Source organism: Prionailurus viverrinus, chromosome D2 (assembly GCF_022837055.1).
Source record: "Prionailurus viverrinus isolate Anna chromosome D2, UM_Priviv_1.0, whole genome shotgun sequence".
Lineage (NCBI taxonomy): Eukaryota > Metazoa > Chordata > Mammalia > Carnivora > Felidae > Prionailurus > Prionailurus viverrinus.
Window position 1 is genome coordinate 29710268 of NC_062571.1, and position 19050 is coordinate 29729317.

At 34.9% G+C, this 19050-nt stretch overlaps 1 protein-coding gene across 6 annotated transcripts in view; it reads right to left on the reverse strand.

The window, feature by feature from the left end:
• Nucleotides 1-19050, reverse strand: part of HERC4 (HECT and RLD domain containing E3 ubiquitin protein ligase 4) — a 138487-nt gene that overhangs the window by 839 nt on the left and 118598 nt on the right. For all 6 annotated transcript variants that reach the window (XM_047825530.1, XM_047825529.1, XM_047825528.1 and 3 more), the window contains 5 exons: nt 13611-13777; nt 12910-12976; nt 10405-10487; nt 5837-6020; nt 1025-1127 (listed from right to left, as the gene is read on the reverse strand). In XM_047825530.1, coding sequence (XP_047681486.1) covers nt 1025-1127; nt 5837-6020; nt 10405-10487; nt 12910-12976; nt 13611-13777 — 604 coding nt within the window. The remainder of the gene's footprint in view (nt 1-1024; nt 1128-5836; nt 6021-10404; nt 10488-12909; nt 12977-13610; nt 13778-19050) is intronic.

Consider the following 19050-nt stretch of genomic DNA (forward strand, 5'->3'; position numbering starts at 1 on the left):
TTACATATCCATACAATATTTTTTCTTTAAAAATCTTGGGGCACCTGGGTGGTGCAGTTAAGCATCTGACTTTGGCTCAGATCATGATCTCACGGTTCATCACTTTGAGCCCCACGTCAGGTTCTCCGCTGTCAGTGCAGAGCCTGCTTTGGATCCTCTATCCCACCCCCCCCCCACCCCCGTCTCTGCCCCATCCCCGCTTGTGCATGCTCTCAAAAATAAATATTTTAAGAAAGAGTGTAATCTTGGGTCACCCTGGGTGGCTCAGTTGGTTAAGCGTCCTACTCTCGGTTTTGGCTCAAGTCAGGATGTCACAGTTTGTGAGTTCAAGCCCTGCATCACGCTCAGAGAGGAGCCTGCTTGGGATTCTCTCTCTCTCCCTCCCTCTTTGTTCCTCCCCAACTTGTGTTCTCTCTAAATAAATAAACTTGAAACTCAAATCACTTGAGAACAGCCTGTCATCCTTAAAATATACAAAATAATTTTACCAAGATTCTCATTACAACTATCAAAAAAGAGATTGACAAAATATTCCTGGCAATAGCAGGAGTATCAAAGGGAATACAAATTTCAATTAGAATAGAAATTTAACACATGTAAGACAAACAGAGCTTAGGTATTAAAAAGTACTACATCCTGGCAAAGTTCTATTTTCTACAGAATTCCCAAAGTTTTGACACGTAAGCAAAAAAAAAAGACTGAGTGAAAAAAAAAGCTATCCTCCAGAAACCTTTTAGAAATTCTAAAAGGAATTTCAGCCCCAGTTTACTGTAATCATTTATAGTTTTTTCATTTGAAAGAACCAATTCTATTTTGGAGGCAAACTGAATGTAGCTTTCAAAATAAGAAAAGACATGTAATGAAGAATGCAGGTCAAAAATTTACTCTAATTGAAAATTAAAAGCAGTACCCTGCAATACTACTAAAAGGAAAAACTTTATCCAACAAAGTCAATCAGTTAATCTATGAAAATGTTTGTGAATTCTATTTCCTGTAAAACATAGGACTAGTTAGAAATACTTACACAGAAATTGTTTTTTCTTTTCCAACGGCAATTCATGAAATACTTCCCAAAATATTTTTATCGTTGGATGTTCTGCCCAATACTCCCCTTTGTATTCTGTATTCTAAAAACAACATAATCCTTCATTAATATTAAAGGATGTTAGTTTTGTCTTGAATCTAACAGACTGGCCTTCTTACTAGCACAAAAGCTAACACTGTCCAGGATTTTGAAACTCATGCAATTCAGCTGATTACCTACTATTTCCTGGGCATTTTGCAATTTGGAACTGTTAGTTCTAGGGAAAGGCAAGAAAATGTTCCAATCAGCAGAAATGTCTCCCCACCACTTCAAAGAATACAACAGGGTTGTATTATCTTCAAAAGTAAATATCTAAAGGATAAACTAGAATTACTAAAATGTAAATGCATTAAAGTTCAACAAAGAATTAGTTATCTGTGATAATTATAAAATTCTCTTCCTATATTCATGAACAGAAATCACTTACTTTACATTCTATCTTTACTTAAAAAAAAAAAAGTACTAAGGACAATAATTTTCTGTGGTAGTCAGTTTCCACGATGGCTCCCAATGATCTCTGTGCCTCCTGTTCCTCATCCGCTTGTGCAGTCCCCTCTCACAGTGTATGGGCCTGACTGTATAATCATTAGGATACTGCAGGTATGAGAAATACATGCCTTCTGAGGCTGGATCATAAAAAACTCTGTGGATGCAATCTCTTTTTGATCATTCACTGTGGGGAGAGCCAGGTGTCATGAGGATACTCAAAGAGCACCATGGAATGGTCTTCATGGTGAGACACTAGGCTTTTAGCCAATGGTCTTATGAGTACGCCATCTTGGAAGGGAATCTATCCTTAATCAAGCCTTCAGATGACTAAAGCACCAATCAGTATCTTAACTGCATGAAAACCTCATGAGAGATGCCTAAACTAAAACTATCCAGTTAAAGCCATTCTGAATTCCTGACCCACTAAAAATATGTGAGAAAATAAATGTTCACTATTACTTTTAAGCCAGTGAATTTTGGGGTCATTTGTACCAACAGAGCTAATACACTTCTCCTTAAAAAAAAAATACTAGCACTGGAAACTCTGGGTGGCTTAAAGGACTGAGTGTCTGACTCTTGATTTAGACTCAGGTCATGATCTCACAGTTCATGGGATCAAGCCCTCTGACAAAGCAGAGCCTGCTTGGGACTCTCTTTTTCCCTCTCCCTCTGCCCTTCCCCTGCTAGTGTTTTCTATCTCTCACTCTCTCTCTCAAAAAAAAAAAAAAAAAATACTAGCACTAACAGAAAAGGGGGTAGGGAGGGGAGAGGGAATATTACACTGTAAAGTGTTCTTTAAAATCCAGCCACGATTGGCCTTAACTTTTAGTTCTTAACAAGAATCTTCCAGCATCAGGGCCTTTGGACACTGTTCCCTCAGCCTAGACCACTTAGACACATCCTCCTTTTTTTATTTGTTCATCAGGCTAATTTCTATTTATCCTTTAGGACTCAGATTAAATGTCACCAAATTCACTCAGTGATTCATTCAACATATAGACAGAGAGAGTTTCAGTCAAAATTCGGAGTCTTGGGGAAACTGCAGTGAACCAAGTCCTTACTTACCTTGTAGAGTACCTTACTACCATCTACTGAGATGCTTTCCCAGATTTGTACAGCCTAGGTTAAGTTCCTCTTTATATACCATTCACTGAACTCTCTTCCTTAGTATTCACCAAAGTTAATGTCCACTTTCCTTATTATAGGGCAAAGACCATGTCTCAACCTTATTTACTGGTATCTCCCTAACCTCTTGCATAGTATTAGGTATCCACAGGGGCTCAACAAGTATTTACTAATGGTCCTCTTAAATTTTGGGCTCTATTTGTAGCCATGGTTATCTCAATGACTGAACTCTTGAAATCTACTCGATACTTTCTATTTACTTATAAACAGGTCTGGAAAAAATGGCTGAAATTCTAGCAATCAATTAATGGATTAATGACTATGAATTATAGACTATGAGCATATTAGTGGGGAATGAAAGGAACATGGTTAAAGTTTTTTATCTTTCTTTTTAATTAAAAAACCTCTAAATGGTTCTGGGGAGTGTGTACACAGTCCTGATGAAGAAAGAGCATTTAAAGTCACAAATCCTAGTCACTGAAATTATAATGAATCAGGTATACAATGGAAGAAACCAAGCATATTAAGTACACTAAAATATACTAAAAAAAAAAAAGCCATCTTACTAAATGATTATTTCTATCAATTATATCTTCAGACATGGTTTTAAGTACTTACTGAGTGCTCTTCTAGGCTCTGGGAATATAGAAGTGAAGAGAGAAACAAAAACCCTGCCTTCATGGTGCTTACATTGTTGTGGGGGAAAACAGCAACAGACAGTAAAGACCATTAAGTAAAATTTATATTGTCAAATTCAAAGAGAAAATAAAGCAGGGAAGGGTGACAGGGTGTGGGAGTGGGGGTTTGTGTGCACATATCCAATTTTAGGTAAGGTAGCCAGTAAAAGTCTCTGAGAAGGTATAAAGACATAAAGGAAGTAAGAGCAAGAAGCATTTGGAATGATCAAGGTGAAAAAGAGTTCCAGGCACAGGGAATAGCTAAATAGAAAGCCCTCAAGACTGGTTCAGCAAAGAGGCCATAAAGACTGAAGCAATGTGAGTGAGAGGAAGAACCATAGGAGATGGGGCAAAAAGGACAAACTGTGTGGGATGCTAAGTGTGACTGGAGGCCATTACATCATTTTTATTTTAGGATGACTGGAGGTGCAGTCCATTTCTACTGGGGTCTCCTTAAAATCAGTACAGCTTTCTTCTCTTTAGCAGATCAATTTACCCAAAAAAATAAATTTTTAATCTCTTTCCTGGAGGATATAAACTTGCCTACCAACTTTCCTCAGTTCCACCTGGTTTCCCAGATTCTGTGGTCTTCTCTAGACTTGTCTCCTGGGTAGGATAGAGAAGCTGAGGGGTCTACAATTCTTTAAATTAGCTTTGAAGTAACTCTATTGCTTTTAGCCTAACCACACAATCTGCTACTACAGCAAGACCATGTACCAATTCCTGAGCCTTTTAAAATTTCTATGCTGTGAAATGAGTTGTCTCTTAAAACCTCTGTCCCTCAGGAGGCTTAGAATTCAAATTTCTTTGCTCTAGTCACTCAACAACTCATCCACATATTTTCCATCTTCCAAAATTATTTTCTCTTGTTCATGGTACTTTTATATTTGTTTCTGTGTATTCCTATTTTTATTCCTTTATTATTATTCTAGTGAGATTTTGGAAAGGAGCAAACGTGTTTACTGTAGTATGTTCAACCAGAAGTCCTAATTATTCTTTAAATTAAAAAATTTATTCCCTAAATTAATACACAGTAAAATTGACTTTTTTCCAGTGTGGGTATAGTTCTATGGATAGACTTGTGTACCTACCGCCACAATCAGGATACTGAACACTTCCGTCACCCCAAGAACTCTCCTGCGCTACTCTCTACAGTCATATATCCAGTTCACCATAGTTTTGCCTTTTCAAAAATGTCACATGCATGGAATCATATGGTATGTAATCCTTGAGACTGGCTTCTTCACTCTGCATAAGGATCTAAGAGTCATCCCAGTTGTTGCACGTATCAGTAGTGCATCCCTTTTTATTGTTCAGTAGTACCCTACTGTATGGATGTACTCCAGGTTGCTTTATCCATTCACTCACTGAAGGATATCTGGGCTGTTTCTAGTTTTTGACATGTTTGCAGAGTTTTAAAAACATAATTAAAAAAAGTTGTGGTCAAATACCTATAAGAAAGTTTACCATCTTAACCCATTTTAAGTGTACAGTTTGGTGGTACTAAGTTCATTCATATGGCTACACAACCATCACCACCATGCATCTCCAGAACTGTTCATTCTGCTAAGCTGAAACTCTGTACTCATTAAACAATTACATCCCATACCCTCCTATTTACAGATTTTGTGTGAATGTAACTTAATACCTTAGGGTAGAACTGCTAGGTCATGTAGTAAGTGCATATTTAACCCTGCAAGAAAATGCCAAACTCTTTCCAAAGTAGCTATACCATCTGTATTCCCACCAGCAATGCATGAAAGTTACCAATGCTTTGTATCCTTGTTAGACTTGTTAGCTAACTTAATGGGTACATAGTATTAAACTATTAATGCAAAAAACTGTATCAGAGTTGGATTACAAAGACAGAAAATTTTATAGGTCAAACTTGCATATATCTTTCTCAAAGCTGATCTAACCTAGCACTTTTTATTCAATGTTTATCTGAAGAAATATCTGAGAATGATTGGTAAAGAGAAAGAAAAGAAAAAAGTTGTTTAAAAATTCCCAATCTTCTCCCCAAAGATCCCTTTATTGGCTAACACTAATAATGGAGATCATAAATATTATTTATTCTCTGCTAAAAAAATTTAGCATTGAGAGTAAGCAGAAAAAAAAATAAACAAAGGTGTTAAGTAATGTGAATGTTTTTCATAATGGTTTTATGATTGGGCAGAATGAAAACTCAGTTTTAGCTGGGACTTCTATCTGACCTCTGTCATAAATGACATTTTTCCATAAGAAAACTACCAATACCACAAATACAAAAATGGTATCTAATTCATATACAACTACATTCATTCATTGTGGAGTAGGAAGTATACAGTACTTTCCTATAAATATGACTAATAAATAGTGTAAAATGGAAAACAATAAACAAGAGGGCAATTTTTCTATCAATAAACCACATTTTCCTTTTGCCTTTCCATTGAGACAATTTCATAGATTTGTTTTCCCTTACCTTTTCCAGTTCCTTCCAATCATAATTTGTATTTCCAATAACCATTGCTTGTAGTTCATTTGGCTGGAAGAGCTGAAGGACCTTTCCTCCACAGACCTTGTGAAAGCCCGCGTGAAAAGCATCAAACAAGGAAGCCACTGATTTATTGAATATGTAATCCACATAAGCATCAACAAACTCTTGCCTAGAAATGAAAAGGCACACATGGCACAGAATATAAAAATAATTTTTTATGGAGAACACATATGCAGTCTTATTAAAAGTTTGATCTCATGTACTTTTTGCTACTTAGCTATCAAACTGAGAAAGTATAAGCAGAATTCTAAGTGGACAAAGCCTTTTTTTTTTTAATGTTTATTTTTGAGAGAGAGCAAGAGAGAGAGAGAGAGCGAGCGAGCGAGAGCATGAGCGGGGGAGGGGCAGAAAGCAAGAGGGAGACACAGAATCTGAAATCTGAAACAGATTCCAGGCTCGGAGCTGTCATCATAGGGCCTGACATGGGGCTCAAACCCATGAACTACAAGATCATGACCTGAGCCGAAGTTGGACATTTAACCGACTGAGCCACCCAGGTACCCCTAAATGGACAAAGTCTTTATAGAGAAGTTTATTATTCTTTCTGTATAAAAATCCAGTATTATCTAGGAGGCATGCAGACTTCATCTATCATTCATAGCCTAATTAGGAAGGCTATTCCAAGGTGAAATGTCATTTCCTAAAGGGACACAAATGTCTATCAAAATAATTTTTAAATATTCACAGATTATTGAGATTTATATGCACCACTTCAAATGCATCCCTAAAAAGAGTCATCTGTTAAAAATACCAGGTGATGGAAAAAATGAGAGCTTTGGGATACAGACTATTTGACAGACAACAGTCTACCTGTTTTTCATTGGGTTTCAAGGAATCTGAAAACACATTTTTATTTTTTTTTAAGTAGGCTCTATACCCAATGTGGGGCTTGAACTCACGACTTTAAGATTAAGAGTCACATGGTCTACTGATGAAGCCAGCCAGGCACACCAACAAAATTTATTTTAAAAACTAAGTATCTCAGGGGCTCCTGGTGGCTCAGTCAGTTAAGTGAGTGACTCTTGATTTTGGCTCGGGTCATGAGATCGGCTCTGCACTGGGCATGGAGCTTGGTTAAGATCCTCTCTCCCTCTGCCTCTCCCCCTGCTCACTGCATGCTCTCTCTCTTAGAAATAAATGAGTGAATAAATACTTCAAAGGGTTATTAAGCACTTCATTAAAAGATTACAAGTGCCATTTCTTTTCAGAAGTATGTGCATATACATATAAGTACACACACATATATATATAACAAACACTTCTGATGTCTTTTCCTGCCTGTTATGATACAAAAGTAAACTATAAACAAACAAACAAAAGTCCCTTTACCCAGGAATTAGCACTATAGTTTTATTCAATTTGTTCTGTTAGCCACAATTATTTTATGCAGCTATCTATCTGGTCAAACAAATTATGAGAATGGGTACCAGGGGTATTCCAATATTTTATATTCCAGTCCTCCAAATTCAAAAGGATAATTCTGGGAATACTGGCAAATTTAGTTATCAATAGATAATCTTCTTAGCAATTATAAAATAATTTCAAAGTGAATTTATAAACAGAAAAAAGAAGGTTAAAGGGGGTCAATATAAAATTGGGTGGGCCTAAGGAAAAATCAATAACATATGCTATTAGGTTCTGATGAAAAGAGGCAGATAATTTTGTAATGCATAATTTTATAATTCGTCTAATTAGAAAGTGAAATTTATCTGTATTAGAAATTTATCTGCTTCAAGCACAAAAGGCTAAATTGCTTTATGTGCTAATATTTTTATCTTCAACACTTTATCTAGCATTGGTAGTACAAAGATAAAAATTCTTTAAATTATTAACTAAATTAAAAAACTTAACATAATACTTTAATAGTAGGCTAAAAACCTTTCTAAATCAGTTTTCAAAACCAAGATTTTTTTAAAGAAAGGATAATTAGAAAGACCTAAATATTTTCACATTATTTTAAAAACAGTTTATTTTTATCAAAGTAAGACATACACACAGTTTTAAATGTCAAACAGTAATAATCCTAACAGCCAACATTTACTGAGCACGTACATGTGCTAAGCACTATTTTAAGCATCTTAAAATTATTGCCTCATTTAATCCTCAAAATAACTCCAAGAAATAGGTACAATCTATCATCCCATTTTACAGAAAAGGAGACTGAGGCATGGAGACATTGACTAATTTACCTACAGTTACACAGTTACTAAGTAGCAGAACCAGAATTAGAACCATTTGAATAAAGCTCCTGGCAACAGCCAATAAGCTAGCTTTGTCTAAAGAATTGTAACACCACAGAAGAGAACAAAGCAGTTCTCTGTCTTGTTCCTTTCCATTAGAAATTCCTGATATCTGAAGGCAAATAAACTTAACTTTTCGCTATTACTTCTGATATTTACCTTCAAATTTCAACAACATAGTTATGTTATTCCTTAATTTTCAATTTTAAATATAATCTAATGAACTGAATACCTATTGTGGAAGGTGAGGATTTACCTTATTTTTAATTATCCCTCTCTCACTTTGTTTCCCCTAAAGCTCCCATTATAACAATTTTTGGCTCACTGTTCACTGTTGACATTTTTATGATCATAAATATCGCTCACAATTAAGATGGAATATTTTATTACCTGCCTTTCCTTAAAAAGAACTTTTGTTTGGGGCACCTGGGTGGCTCAGTCGGTTAGGCTCAGGTCATGATCTCATGCGTCCGTGGGTTCAAGCCCCACGTCAGACTCTGTGCTGACAGCTTAGAACCTGGAGCCTGTTTTTGCTTCTGTGTCTCCCTCTCTCTCTCTGCTCCCTCCCTCTTGCCTCTGTTTCTCTCTCTCAAATATAAACAAACATTAAAAAATTTTAAAAAAAACCCACAACTTTTGCTTCCCTTAATTTGCTACTTCATCCCTCACTTTAACAGAAATGTCAATCTCTTTAGATTCATTCAACTATGTAAGGGAGCAAAAGCTGCATTTTTCTCCTGGAGACAGCCCTCCTGGAGCCTCCATCCTCTTGATCTAACCCACATCGGCTGCTTTTTCCTAAACCTTCTACACACTGCTGTTCCTGCAGAAGAAATCCTCTGCCTCTCTTCTAGATTGGATTGTATTTTTTTTTTTGATCCCATGTCTTTCTCTTTCTTGGTTTAATTCTTTGTTTTGGTAGAACACATCCTCCTGTAACTTCCTGAGAAAAATGCACTGGAAGTAGATTCTCTGAGACTCTGGATGCCTGGAGATGTTTTTATATACATGCACATACTTGACAGTTCTGATACAAAATTCTAAGTTAAAAAATCATCTTTCCCCAGAATTTTGATCTCCCAGCTTCAGTGTCATTCTTTAGAAAAGTTCGAGGTTATTCTGGTTCTTTTTTGTATATGGTCAGTATATTTTTTTTTCCTGGAAGGTTTTAGGAATCTTTATTCTCCTAGGATTTTGAAAGTTCTCTTTTGCCTTAGTATGTCTTTTTTTTTTTTTTTTAACTTTCCATGCTTTCAATTTTAAAGGCATGTCTTTTAAGAAAGCATGTCATTCTGTTCTGGCAAGTTTTTTGGTACCATTTATTTGACAAATGTCTTTCAGTGATTTTTTTTTTCAATTTTTAATTCAACTTTTTTGAATTTTAAGTCAGTAATTTTTAATCTATATCATTTTAAGAATACTGATTTCATTTTCTTTTGAAGTTTTCTTCTTCATCCTGCATTGTTTCTGTTTCCTTGGCATTCGATGGTTTTGGTTTTTCCTTAAACGTCCATCGATCTTTGGCTATCTACTCATACTTAAAAGTGAGGCAGTTTACCCAAAGAATCCTCCAGCACACAGTGCCAAAGAGAGGGAAGTGTAGACTCAATCTACTTGTTTTCAGTATGCCTCTTACCCTTGGTTGTGCCTAACTGTACTCAAATCTAAAGTATCCCTTTCCCCCAGCGCCTCCCCCGCCCTTCAAAATATCCAAAGTCCCTTTAGTTCAATCTCTCCAGAAGGTAAATTTCCAATCTTCTGCCTAGACCAGAAAGGGAAGTTGCCAGGCTATTGTAGTGCTAATGAAAATGGGTAAATGGGTTTTTAACTGCTTTTTATAACAGCAATCTTTCTATTTCCAGCATTCCCCTAAGCCCAATATACTTTCTAACATTTTTATTCTCAATGCCTGAGCCGCAGTTAAGCAATATAAAAACTGGCTGCCTTCTTGACTCCTTCCTATGTTGCAACTGTCTCTGGTTGACCAGTTAGTTAGTTACTCCTGTTCTCTAGCTTCCAAAAATGGGTTTCTGTTGTCTCCTCTCCCTTCTCTTTGTTTTGGTTATGATCTTTTATTTCTTTATTAATGTCTTAAAGAGATTTCAGGAACAAAAGGCAGTTACTTCCTTACTAACCATTCAAAAAGTAAGTTTTACCTGAGTAAAAACTTAAGACTGTGACAGGTTTCTATATACAGAAGAAAATGCCTACGGAAAGTTATTACTACCACTGATGCTGCTATAATTCACTTACCGATTTTGTTTGTTAACAGCTGTGTCTGCACCATTTAGAACCAGCTCTTTCACTTCTGTTGCACCAAAGTTTTCAACTGTGATCTATTAATTTAAATTTTTAAAAAAAGTCAATGTCAGACTCAAAACTTATTAGATTTTAATAACCTATTATTATAGTCTACCTTTCTCTCATTAAATATAAGAATAAAGCTGAGGTAAAATTCTGTGACCACCATAAGCTTATTCTGTGACCACCATAAGCTTATTTGTGAATTCTAGCCACACTAGAAGTTTTCATCCTCCGTAGTAGTGTGAAATCCTACTGTGACTAACTACAAATTACCAAATGTTTGGTTAGTTTAGAACAGGAAATGGAGTATTTATTATGTGTAAGACTTTAGAACAATCACTACAGGAGTAAAATATCAGAAAGGATGTTTTCCTTGCACATATAACAGAATACAGGTGGTCAAAATGTATGCAGCCTAGACCTGCCATGCATTCTTCTCACTTGACAGCTCCTACTCTTATATTCCTGTCTTGTTTGCATTCTTGATCATACATGGTTTTTCCAGTATGCACGATTTGGTTTATAAAGATAGCTGGTTATTTTGAAACTTTTTATTTGCTTTACTAGTCTGCTAATTTTCCTATAAGTATTACCATTCCCACCTTTGTATCTTTTCTCCTTCTATTCCCTCTTTTTGGAATATTATCCTCTTCTATGAAAACATTTTTTTTTTTTAGTACCTGCTATCTATAAAACATTACGGTGGGGTTGAGATGGTAAGAGATGAATAAATCCCTGCTGTGGAATTTACTATCTAGTTAAGGAGGAGAAATGTGTTATATAAGCAACTTCTTAAAATAAATGCTGTAATAGAGACATGAACAAAACGCTATCAAACCACAGAGGAAAGAACACTCTCTAACTGGAGGAAGTATGAAAGACCTTGAGGAAGAAATATCCTTTGAAAAGCACCTAGAAGGATGAGTAGGGCCCTCAAAGATTGAGAGGGGATGGAATTTCTGACTGAGCATAGAGACTGGACAGGATACATATGACAGTAAATATCAAATTCTGAAAACGTATGGCCCTAAAAAACAGGAAGATAAGGTACATGAGAGAATACTGTGTGACATGATAAAACTTGCTATTAATGGAGGAATATAGTGTAAGTTACAAAGAAAGCCAGATTACAAATAAGACTCTGAAGCCCATTCTAAAGCTATTATTATGCAAGCAATAAAGACTCACTGAAAATTTCTGGAAAAGAAATGGCAGTGGGAAGGAATGTTTAAATTACCATAGTTCTTGAATATACTAAAGCATTCACAAACTTGGCATTGACAAATTAGAAATTATATTGCTTGGAACCCGAAGTTTCAGTTCATTGAGATAATCAATAAAAATTCAAAGATAATTGATTCTCTTATAAATGAAATTGAATTAAAGAATCAAACCACTGGGAAACCAACCATTCAACCATTATTTATTAAAATAAATTCATTTATTTCATTTTAGCCAGATTTTCTTAAAATTGTACTATGTGCCAATTCTTAAAATGATCAAGAAATGGGTAAACTTTTTTGACGGGGCACATCATTTTTTTGGAAAATTGTGGGATAGGAGAATATAGTATCTGTCAGGTTTGACCACAAGATCATAAAGGGGACTATTTGGGGGAAAAACAAATACACAAAGTTTTTAAAAACAAAAAGAAAGAAGACCAAAGGCTTTACCATTTTCACAAGAGTGAAATTCACAAGAGTCTAATTAACAACATTTAAACCATTCCATTCTGGAGTGCTTTCTCACAATCCTTGCTGATTTTCTCATCTTTAATTGTCAACTGGTCTACTTCTGCCAGATCCTTGTTTGTCAAGGGCTTTGCATGTGGATGGATAAGTTACTCAACATCCCTTTCACTAAATTAACAAAATTCTGTATCTTTGGTAAGATGTGCAATTTCTTTTTCTAAATATCATTCCAACGTATTTGCATTTGCACTGTGGTATGTCATTCAACAGTAAGGTAAATAGGCAAGGACAAATATTAATGTAAGCAGAAAGGGATGTCTGAGTAGGAATTAATCTTTTAAGTGGTAAGTTCATTACTGAATTTTCTAATGTACAGTAACTTTTGCTTCTCTAAAGATTATTGTAATTAACTGCAGACTCAAAAATGAATACTTGAATAAAGAGGTCTTCTTGTATTTGTAAAGATCTTTAACATAATGATAAAACACTAGGCTCTGAAGTCACAGACCTGGGTATAAATATTATTTCTGACATGTAATGACTGTTTTCAGTTTTCTTCATCTGTAAAATAAGGATAATACCAATCTCATAGGACTGTTATGAGGATTAAATGAAATAATGTACGTACTATGACTAGCAAACAGTTAATGCTCAATAAATGTTAGCTAAAGGGTTAAGAATTCCACTCGTCAACGTAAAAAAAACAAAAACCATAAGGCAGGGATGAAGAATAATCAGGTTATTCTAGGTCTTTCCATCTTACCGTAAAATTAAGACAAAATGTTTCCTCGACATCATCTTCTGGATAATCCAGTAATTGTTGCATGCTTCTGCAAAACAATATACATTTTTCTTTGAGGTAAAACATTACTGGGTATTTTGACTGTTTTGCTTATGGATAAATATATATTTCTCATTCATTCTTGATAAAATCCTTTTATGAATCTGTACTCTTGTATTTGTTTCAGAATGGTAGATGTGTAATGGCAAGCTAATGAACAATTTTGAAGGAACAAATAAATCACTCTAAGGTTTTTATCTCTTCTAATACAAAGGCCATATGTCCAGCCATTTTTAACATTTGTTCTTATTCATATACAATTTTTATTCCGTTTTATGTAATAAATAAGAAACTTTACGTATTCCAGCTAGGAATGAAAGTAATCAGAAGTCCAAGTAAATCATTTAACTATTCTCAGGAAACATTGCCTTCCTAAGTTTATTATCTGATATTTGTAAAATATTGTTAAATTACTAAAAATTTAGGGAATGGTTTTATACACAGAAGTCTTTCAGAAAATTTTGATCTGGGTAACACCATGAGTTCTCCAATATGAGAAGGGTTTTTGTTTATTTTGGAAATTCAACAAGCACAAAATACAATTATTCCTAAAAGGAAAGCTTTCTGTACATTTCTCATTCTCTATTACCTACACTCCATCCTTGTCACTTTTTACAACTAACCTCCCAACATCAGGCACTAGTTCCTTCAAATCATCCAAGGATGGCTTCTTTTTCAGCAGTTTCTTATACAAAGCCAAAGGAAAATGGAGGTCCACAATAGTAAAATTATAAATTGCTAATCCACAGATAACACCAATCAAATGGAACAAATCACTATCTTCAAATGTCTAAAAATAAAAGAAAAAAAAAGTAAAGACTATTTTCCAAGTTAAAATATTACATTATTTCTGATGACAAAAACATACACTTGTAGTAGAAAATTTTGAAGACACAGAGTAATGAATAACAAGAAAAAGCTTATTCTCAAGCATATCTCTCTGGGATAATATCAGTGTTAGTATTTCTACATTATTTCCATCAATATATTTTCTAAGACAAAATTAAGACCTTGCTAAAATCACAAGTGGCTTTTTCTCCCAGAAATATGAGCATTTCTACATCATTAAATTAATAAATGAAATGATTACTAGAACACTTAATCTGACTTAAATAATTATACATATTCAAAATTTCAAAGATTTAAAAGGCAAAAAGAAAATTAATAAATGCATGTAATCCATTCACAATGATTAAAAAAATTTTTTTACATATTTTCATCAACTGTAAATTCAAAAAAATAATTAAAAACATTATACTTAAGGTCTTCTCATTCTTCTAATCACAAGTATTTTATCATTAAATATTCTTCTAAAACATGATTTTTAATGGCTGCATATCACTCAAATAAAAGTACCACGGTCTGCAAAGTTAGCTATTTTACTACAGTTGGATTTTACATTATTAAAACATCAAAAACAATGCTTATTTCCCCTCATCTTTAGAGAAGCAACATATAGTAGCAGAAAATTCTGCGAGCATGACAGTTAAAGAGAAAAACATTTTTTATCAGATTTGGGGCTCCACACCTGTTCATTCACTATCTGGCCTCAATGTTTTCAAAGACAAAAACAGTATTTATCTCATAAGGTTGTTGTGAGGATGAGATTAATGTATGTAAAATACTTGTAGCCCGGTTCCTGTAGCACACAGTAAAGGCACTATCAGTGTTAGTTATTCCAACTAGTTAGTGATATTCCAAATATGACGTGTATCATTTCTGCACAGTTTGGAATGTTTGTTTAGGAGAAATTCTAATTTGTAAGAAGAATTTCAAACTCAAATGATAGTTAAGCATAACCCCAAACTGTTTTCCTCCATACCTATTCCAATTTACACTGACATTTGTAGTCCAAGAAAATGGCTATCTTTCCCCATTTTCATCTGTACACACACAGAGACACATATTTCTATAGGAGTTAAAAAATGCAAACTTGTTTAGTATGTATTTTTGTCTGCTAGTGATACTGAAAATTAGGGATTTGTGTGTGTTTGTGAAATGCCTCTTTGTATACTTGGCCCATTTACCTTTTGGAGCTAGTGTTTTCTTATATATTTGTATTTGAATTCTTCATATACTATGAGTATTATCCTATGTCATATCGGTTATATATATATCCCAGTCTGCTATATACTTCTTAGTAATCTTGTTTTTGTTATACATAAATGTCACAGTTTTTTCCAGTGGTCAAATTAGCCTTTTTCCTTTGTGATGTCCTATTCCGTGTTTAAGTTCAGAAAGTTCTTTTAGAATAGGACAGACCAAATAACATGTTAATATCTCTTCCTCCTGAAATCCCTCTAAACGTGAATAAAGGATTAAAATGGGCATAAACCCACAAGATAAAAGAGAATAGAAAAAATAGGGGAGGGTTTTAATATCACTAAAGAGATGATAATATTTCAAAATATGAAAAGTAGATGGTTAACTGTAGGCTGGCTAGTAGTAGGGTGGTTAACTGATTTAGGAAGCTTAAACTGAAACAGGAGCTTAAGAGAAAAGCCAAGGAAAAACAAGCTAATTTGTGCTTCAGACTCAGGGAATGGAAGTAGCAAAAATACCTTTAAAGTCAAGTAGCCCTGCTAGCTCAGTTAGTAAAACATAAGACTCTGAAAGTCAGAGGTACTAACTACAGTAGTTGAAAACAGGATATGTGGTGAAAAGTCCCTTACCCTTCTGGAGACAATGAGCCAAAGTGGCTCTGGAATCTGAGACAGATGGTGCATTAAAAACAAAGGGATCAAAGGGTTCAAGGGGGTTAAGAGGTACAATCCTCCAATTATAAAATAAATAAGTCACACGGATATAAAGTAGAGCACAGGGAATGTAGTCAATAGTATTTTAATAGCTTTGTATTGTGACAGATGGTAACTACACTTTGAGCACTGTACATACACTATGTATGCTATGTGTACTAATGAATCATTATGTTACACACCTGAAACTAATATATATTATATTGAATGTCAACTATACTTCAACTAAAAAATGTAATTTAAAAAGTTAAAACAGGGGCTCCTGGGTGGCTCAGTTGGTTAAGCCTCTGACTTCAGCTCTGGTCATGATCTTGCAGTTCATGGGTTCAAGCCCTGCATTGGGCTCTTTGCTGATAGCTCAGAGCCTGCAGCCTGCTTCAGATTCTGTGTCTCCCTTTCTCTCTGCCCTTCCCCTGCTCATGCTCTGTTTCTCTCTAAGATAAATAAACATTAAAAAAAATTAAAAAACAAAACATAAAATACACATACAAAGAAACAAGTGGATCAAATGAAGGTATGCATAGTTAACAATGAGAAATCCCAGCTTCCCTTTCCAGTGTTCAGAACACTACTAGAACACTGGCAGCCAAATTGTAAATGTTGACAATTGATGGTTCTCCTTGAAACACCTCTACCTAATCACTCTATGAATGGTGACTGTAAATCATAAATGTATATAGTCAAACTAGGTAGCTTTTCGTGTCACATTCTTAAATGTGAATAAAAAGCCAAGGATCACAAGAAAAAGACAAAAGAAATAATTGTCTGGTATTCAAAAGTGTCCAGTATTCAACAAAAATTTATGAGACATGCAAAAAAAGAATATGGCCCATTCATAAGAAAAAAAATTAAATATAAATTGTTGAGAAACACCCAGACACTGGATTTACTAGACAAAGACTTTTTACTGTCTTAAATATGCTCAAATAGCTAAAGGAAACCATGGGGGTGGGAAGTGGGGGGAGAGAACAGAAGAACAATGTCTCCTCAAATAGAGAGTATCAGTAAAGAAAGAGAAATTATGTAAAAGAACTAAAAATTCTGGAGCTGAAAAGTACAATAACTGAAACAAAAAATTCACTGCAGGGGTACAAGAGATTTGAGCAGGCAGAAAAAAGAATCCATGAACTTGAAGATAGGCCAGTTGAGATTATCTACTTTGTTGAACAGCAGCAAGAAAAAAAATGAAGAAGTATGAACAGAGTCTAACAGATCTGTGGGATACCATCAAGTGTACCATCATATAGACAGGAGAGTCCCACAAGGAAAGGAGAGAGTGGGGCAGAAAGAATATATGAAGAAATGGTTAAAAATTTCTTAAATTTGATAAAAGACATAAATCTAACATCCAAGCAGCTCAACAAACTCGAAATCCACATCAGACATATTTTAATCTAAGTGTTGAAAGTCAATTACAAAAAGAGTGTTGAAAGCAGCAAAAGAGAAGCTACTCATCACAGCAGGGCTCCTCAATAAGATTAATAGCTGATTTCTAATCAGAAACCATGCATGTCAAAGACAGTGGAATGACACATTTAAAGAGCTGAAAGAAAAAACTGTCAAGCAAGAATTCTACATCCAGGAAATCTCAGATAAACAAATACTGAGGGAGTTTGTTGCTACTAGACCTTCCTTACAAGAAATGCTAAAGTTCAGCAGGCTGAAAGAAAAGGATGCCACACAGTAACTCAAAGCCATACAAAGAAAAGAACTCTGTTAAAGGTAGCTACACAAGTACATATAAAAGTTAAAATTATTATATTTTTGACTCGCAACTCCCTTTTTTTCTATATATGGTTTAAAACTCAAACATGTAAAATAAGTATAAATCTACATTAATGGGCATACAATGTATAAAGCTATAGGGTGTGACAATAACAAAGAGGAAGGGACAGAGCTGTTTCAGGAGCAGAGTTTCTGCATAGTATGGAAGTTGGTATTAATTCAAACAAGATTATTATAAATTTAAGGTGTTAATTGTAATCCTCAGAGCAACTACTCAGGGGAAAAAAATATGTATATATATATATACATATATATATATATGTATATATATATATATATATACATATATATATATATATATATAGAGAGAGAGAGAGAGAGAGAGAGAGAGAGAGAGAGAGAAAGGGAAATGAGAAAAGAATCAAAAAAACATACTAGGGGCGCCTGGGTGGCGTAGTCGGTTAAGCGTCCGACTTTAGCCAGGTCACGATCTCGCGGTCCGTGAGTTCGAGCCCCGTGTCAGGCTCTGGGCTGATGGCTCAGAACCTGGAGCCTGATTCCGATTCTGTGTCTCCCTCTCTCTCTGCCCCTCCCCTGTTCATGCTCTGTCTCTCTCTGTCCCAAAAATAAAAAATAAACGTTGAAAAAAAAAAATTAAAAAAAAAAAAAACACACTAGACAAAACAATCAATTAAATTTTTTAAAAAGACAGTAATGGAGGCACTGAAGAATAAGAGAGATATGACTTATAGGAAACAAACAGTAAAATGGCAGAAGTGCTTATCAGTAACAGCTTTAAATGTAAATGAATTAAATTCTGCAATCAAAAGGCAGAAACTAGCAGAACAGATTTTAAAAAACCATTATTCAACTGTAGCTAGTCCCTACTTTACAATGGTTCAACTTCCGATTTTTTTATTTTACAGTGGTGCAAAAGTGATACTCCACCAGTAGAAACCATTCTTCACATTTTAGATTTTGATCTTTTCCTGGGATAGCAATATGCACTATGTGCTGATCAGCGACAGTAAGCCACAGTTCCCAGTTAGCCATGCAATCATGAGGGTAAACGACCAATACACTTATAACCATTGTGCCCATACAACCAGCCTATTTTTCATTTTCAGTACACTATTCAATAAATTGCGTGTGATATTCAGTATTTGGTTATAAAAGAGGCTTAAGATGATTTTGCCCAACTACAGGCTGTTCTGAGCATGTTTAGTATAGGCTAGGCTAAACTCTAATGTTTGGTAGGTTAGGTGTAGTCAATGCATGTTTAACTTACAAAATTTCCAATTTACAGTGGGTTTATTGAAACATAACTCCATAGTAAGTCTAGGAAGATGCTGTACATGCTGTCTACAAGCCTCACTTTAAATTCAAAGACACTAGATGGTGAAAGTTTGAGGGGTCCCCAGGTGGCTCAGCTGGCTGAGCATCAGACTTCAGCTTAGGTCATGATCGCGAGTTTGAGCCTCACATCAGGCTTGCTGTTGTCAGTGCAGAGCCTGCTTCAGATCCTCTGTCCCCCTCTCTCTGCCCCTCCCTTGTTTGTACTCTCTCAAAAAAAAAAAAAAAA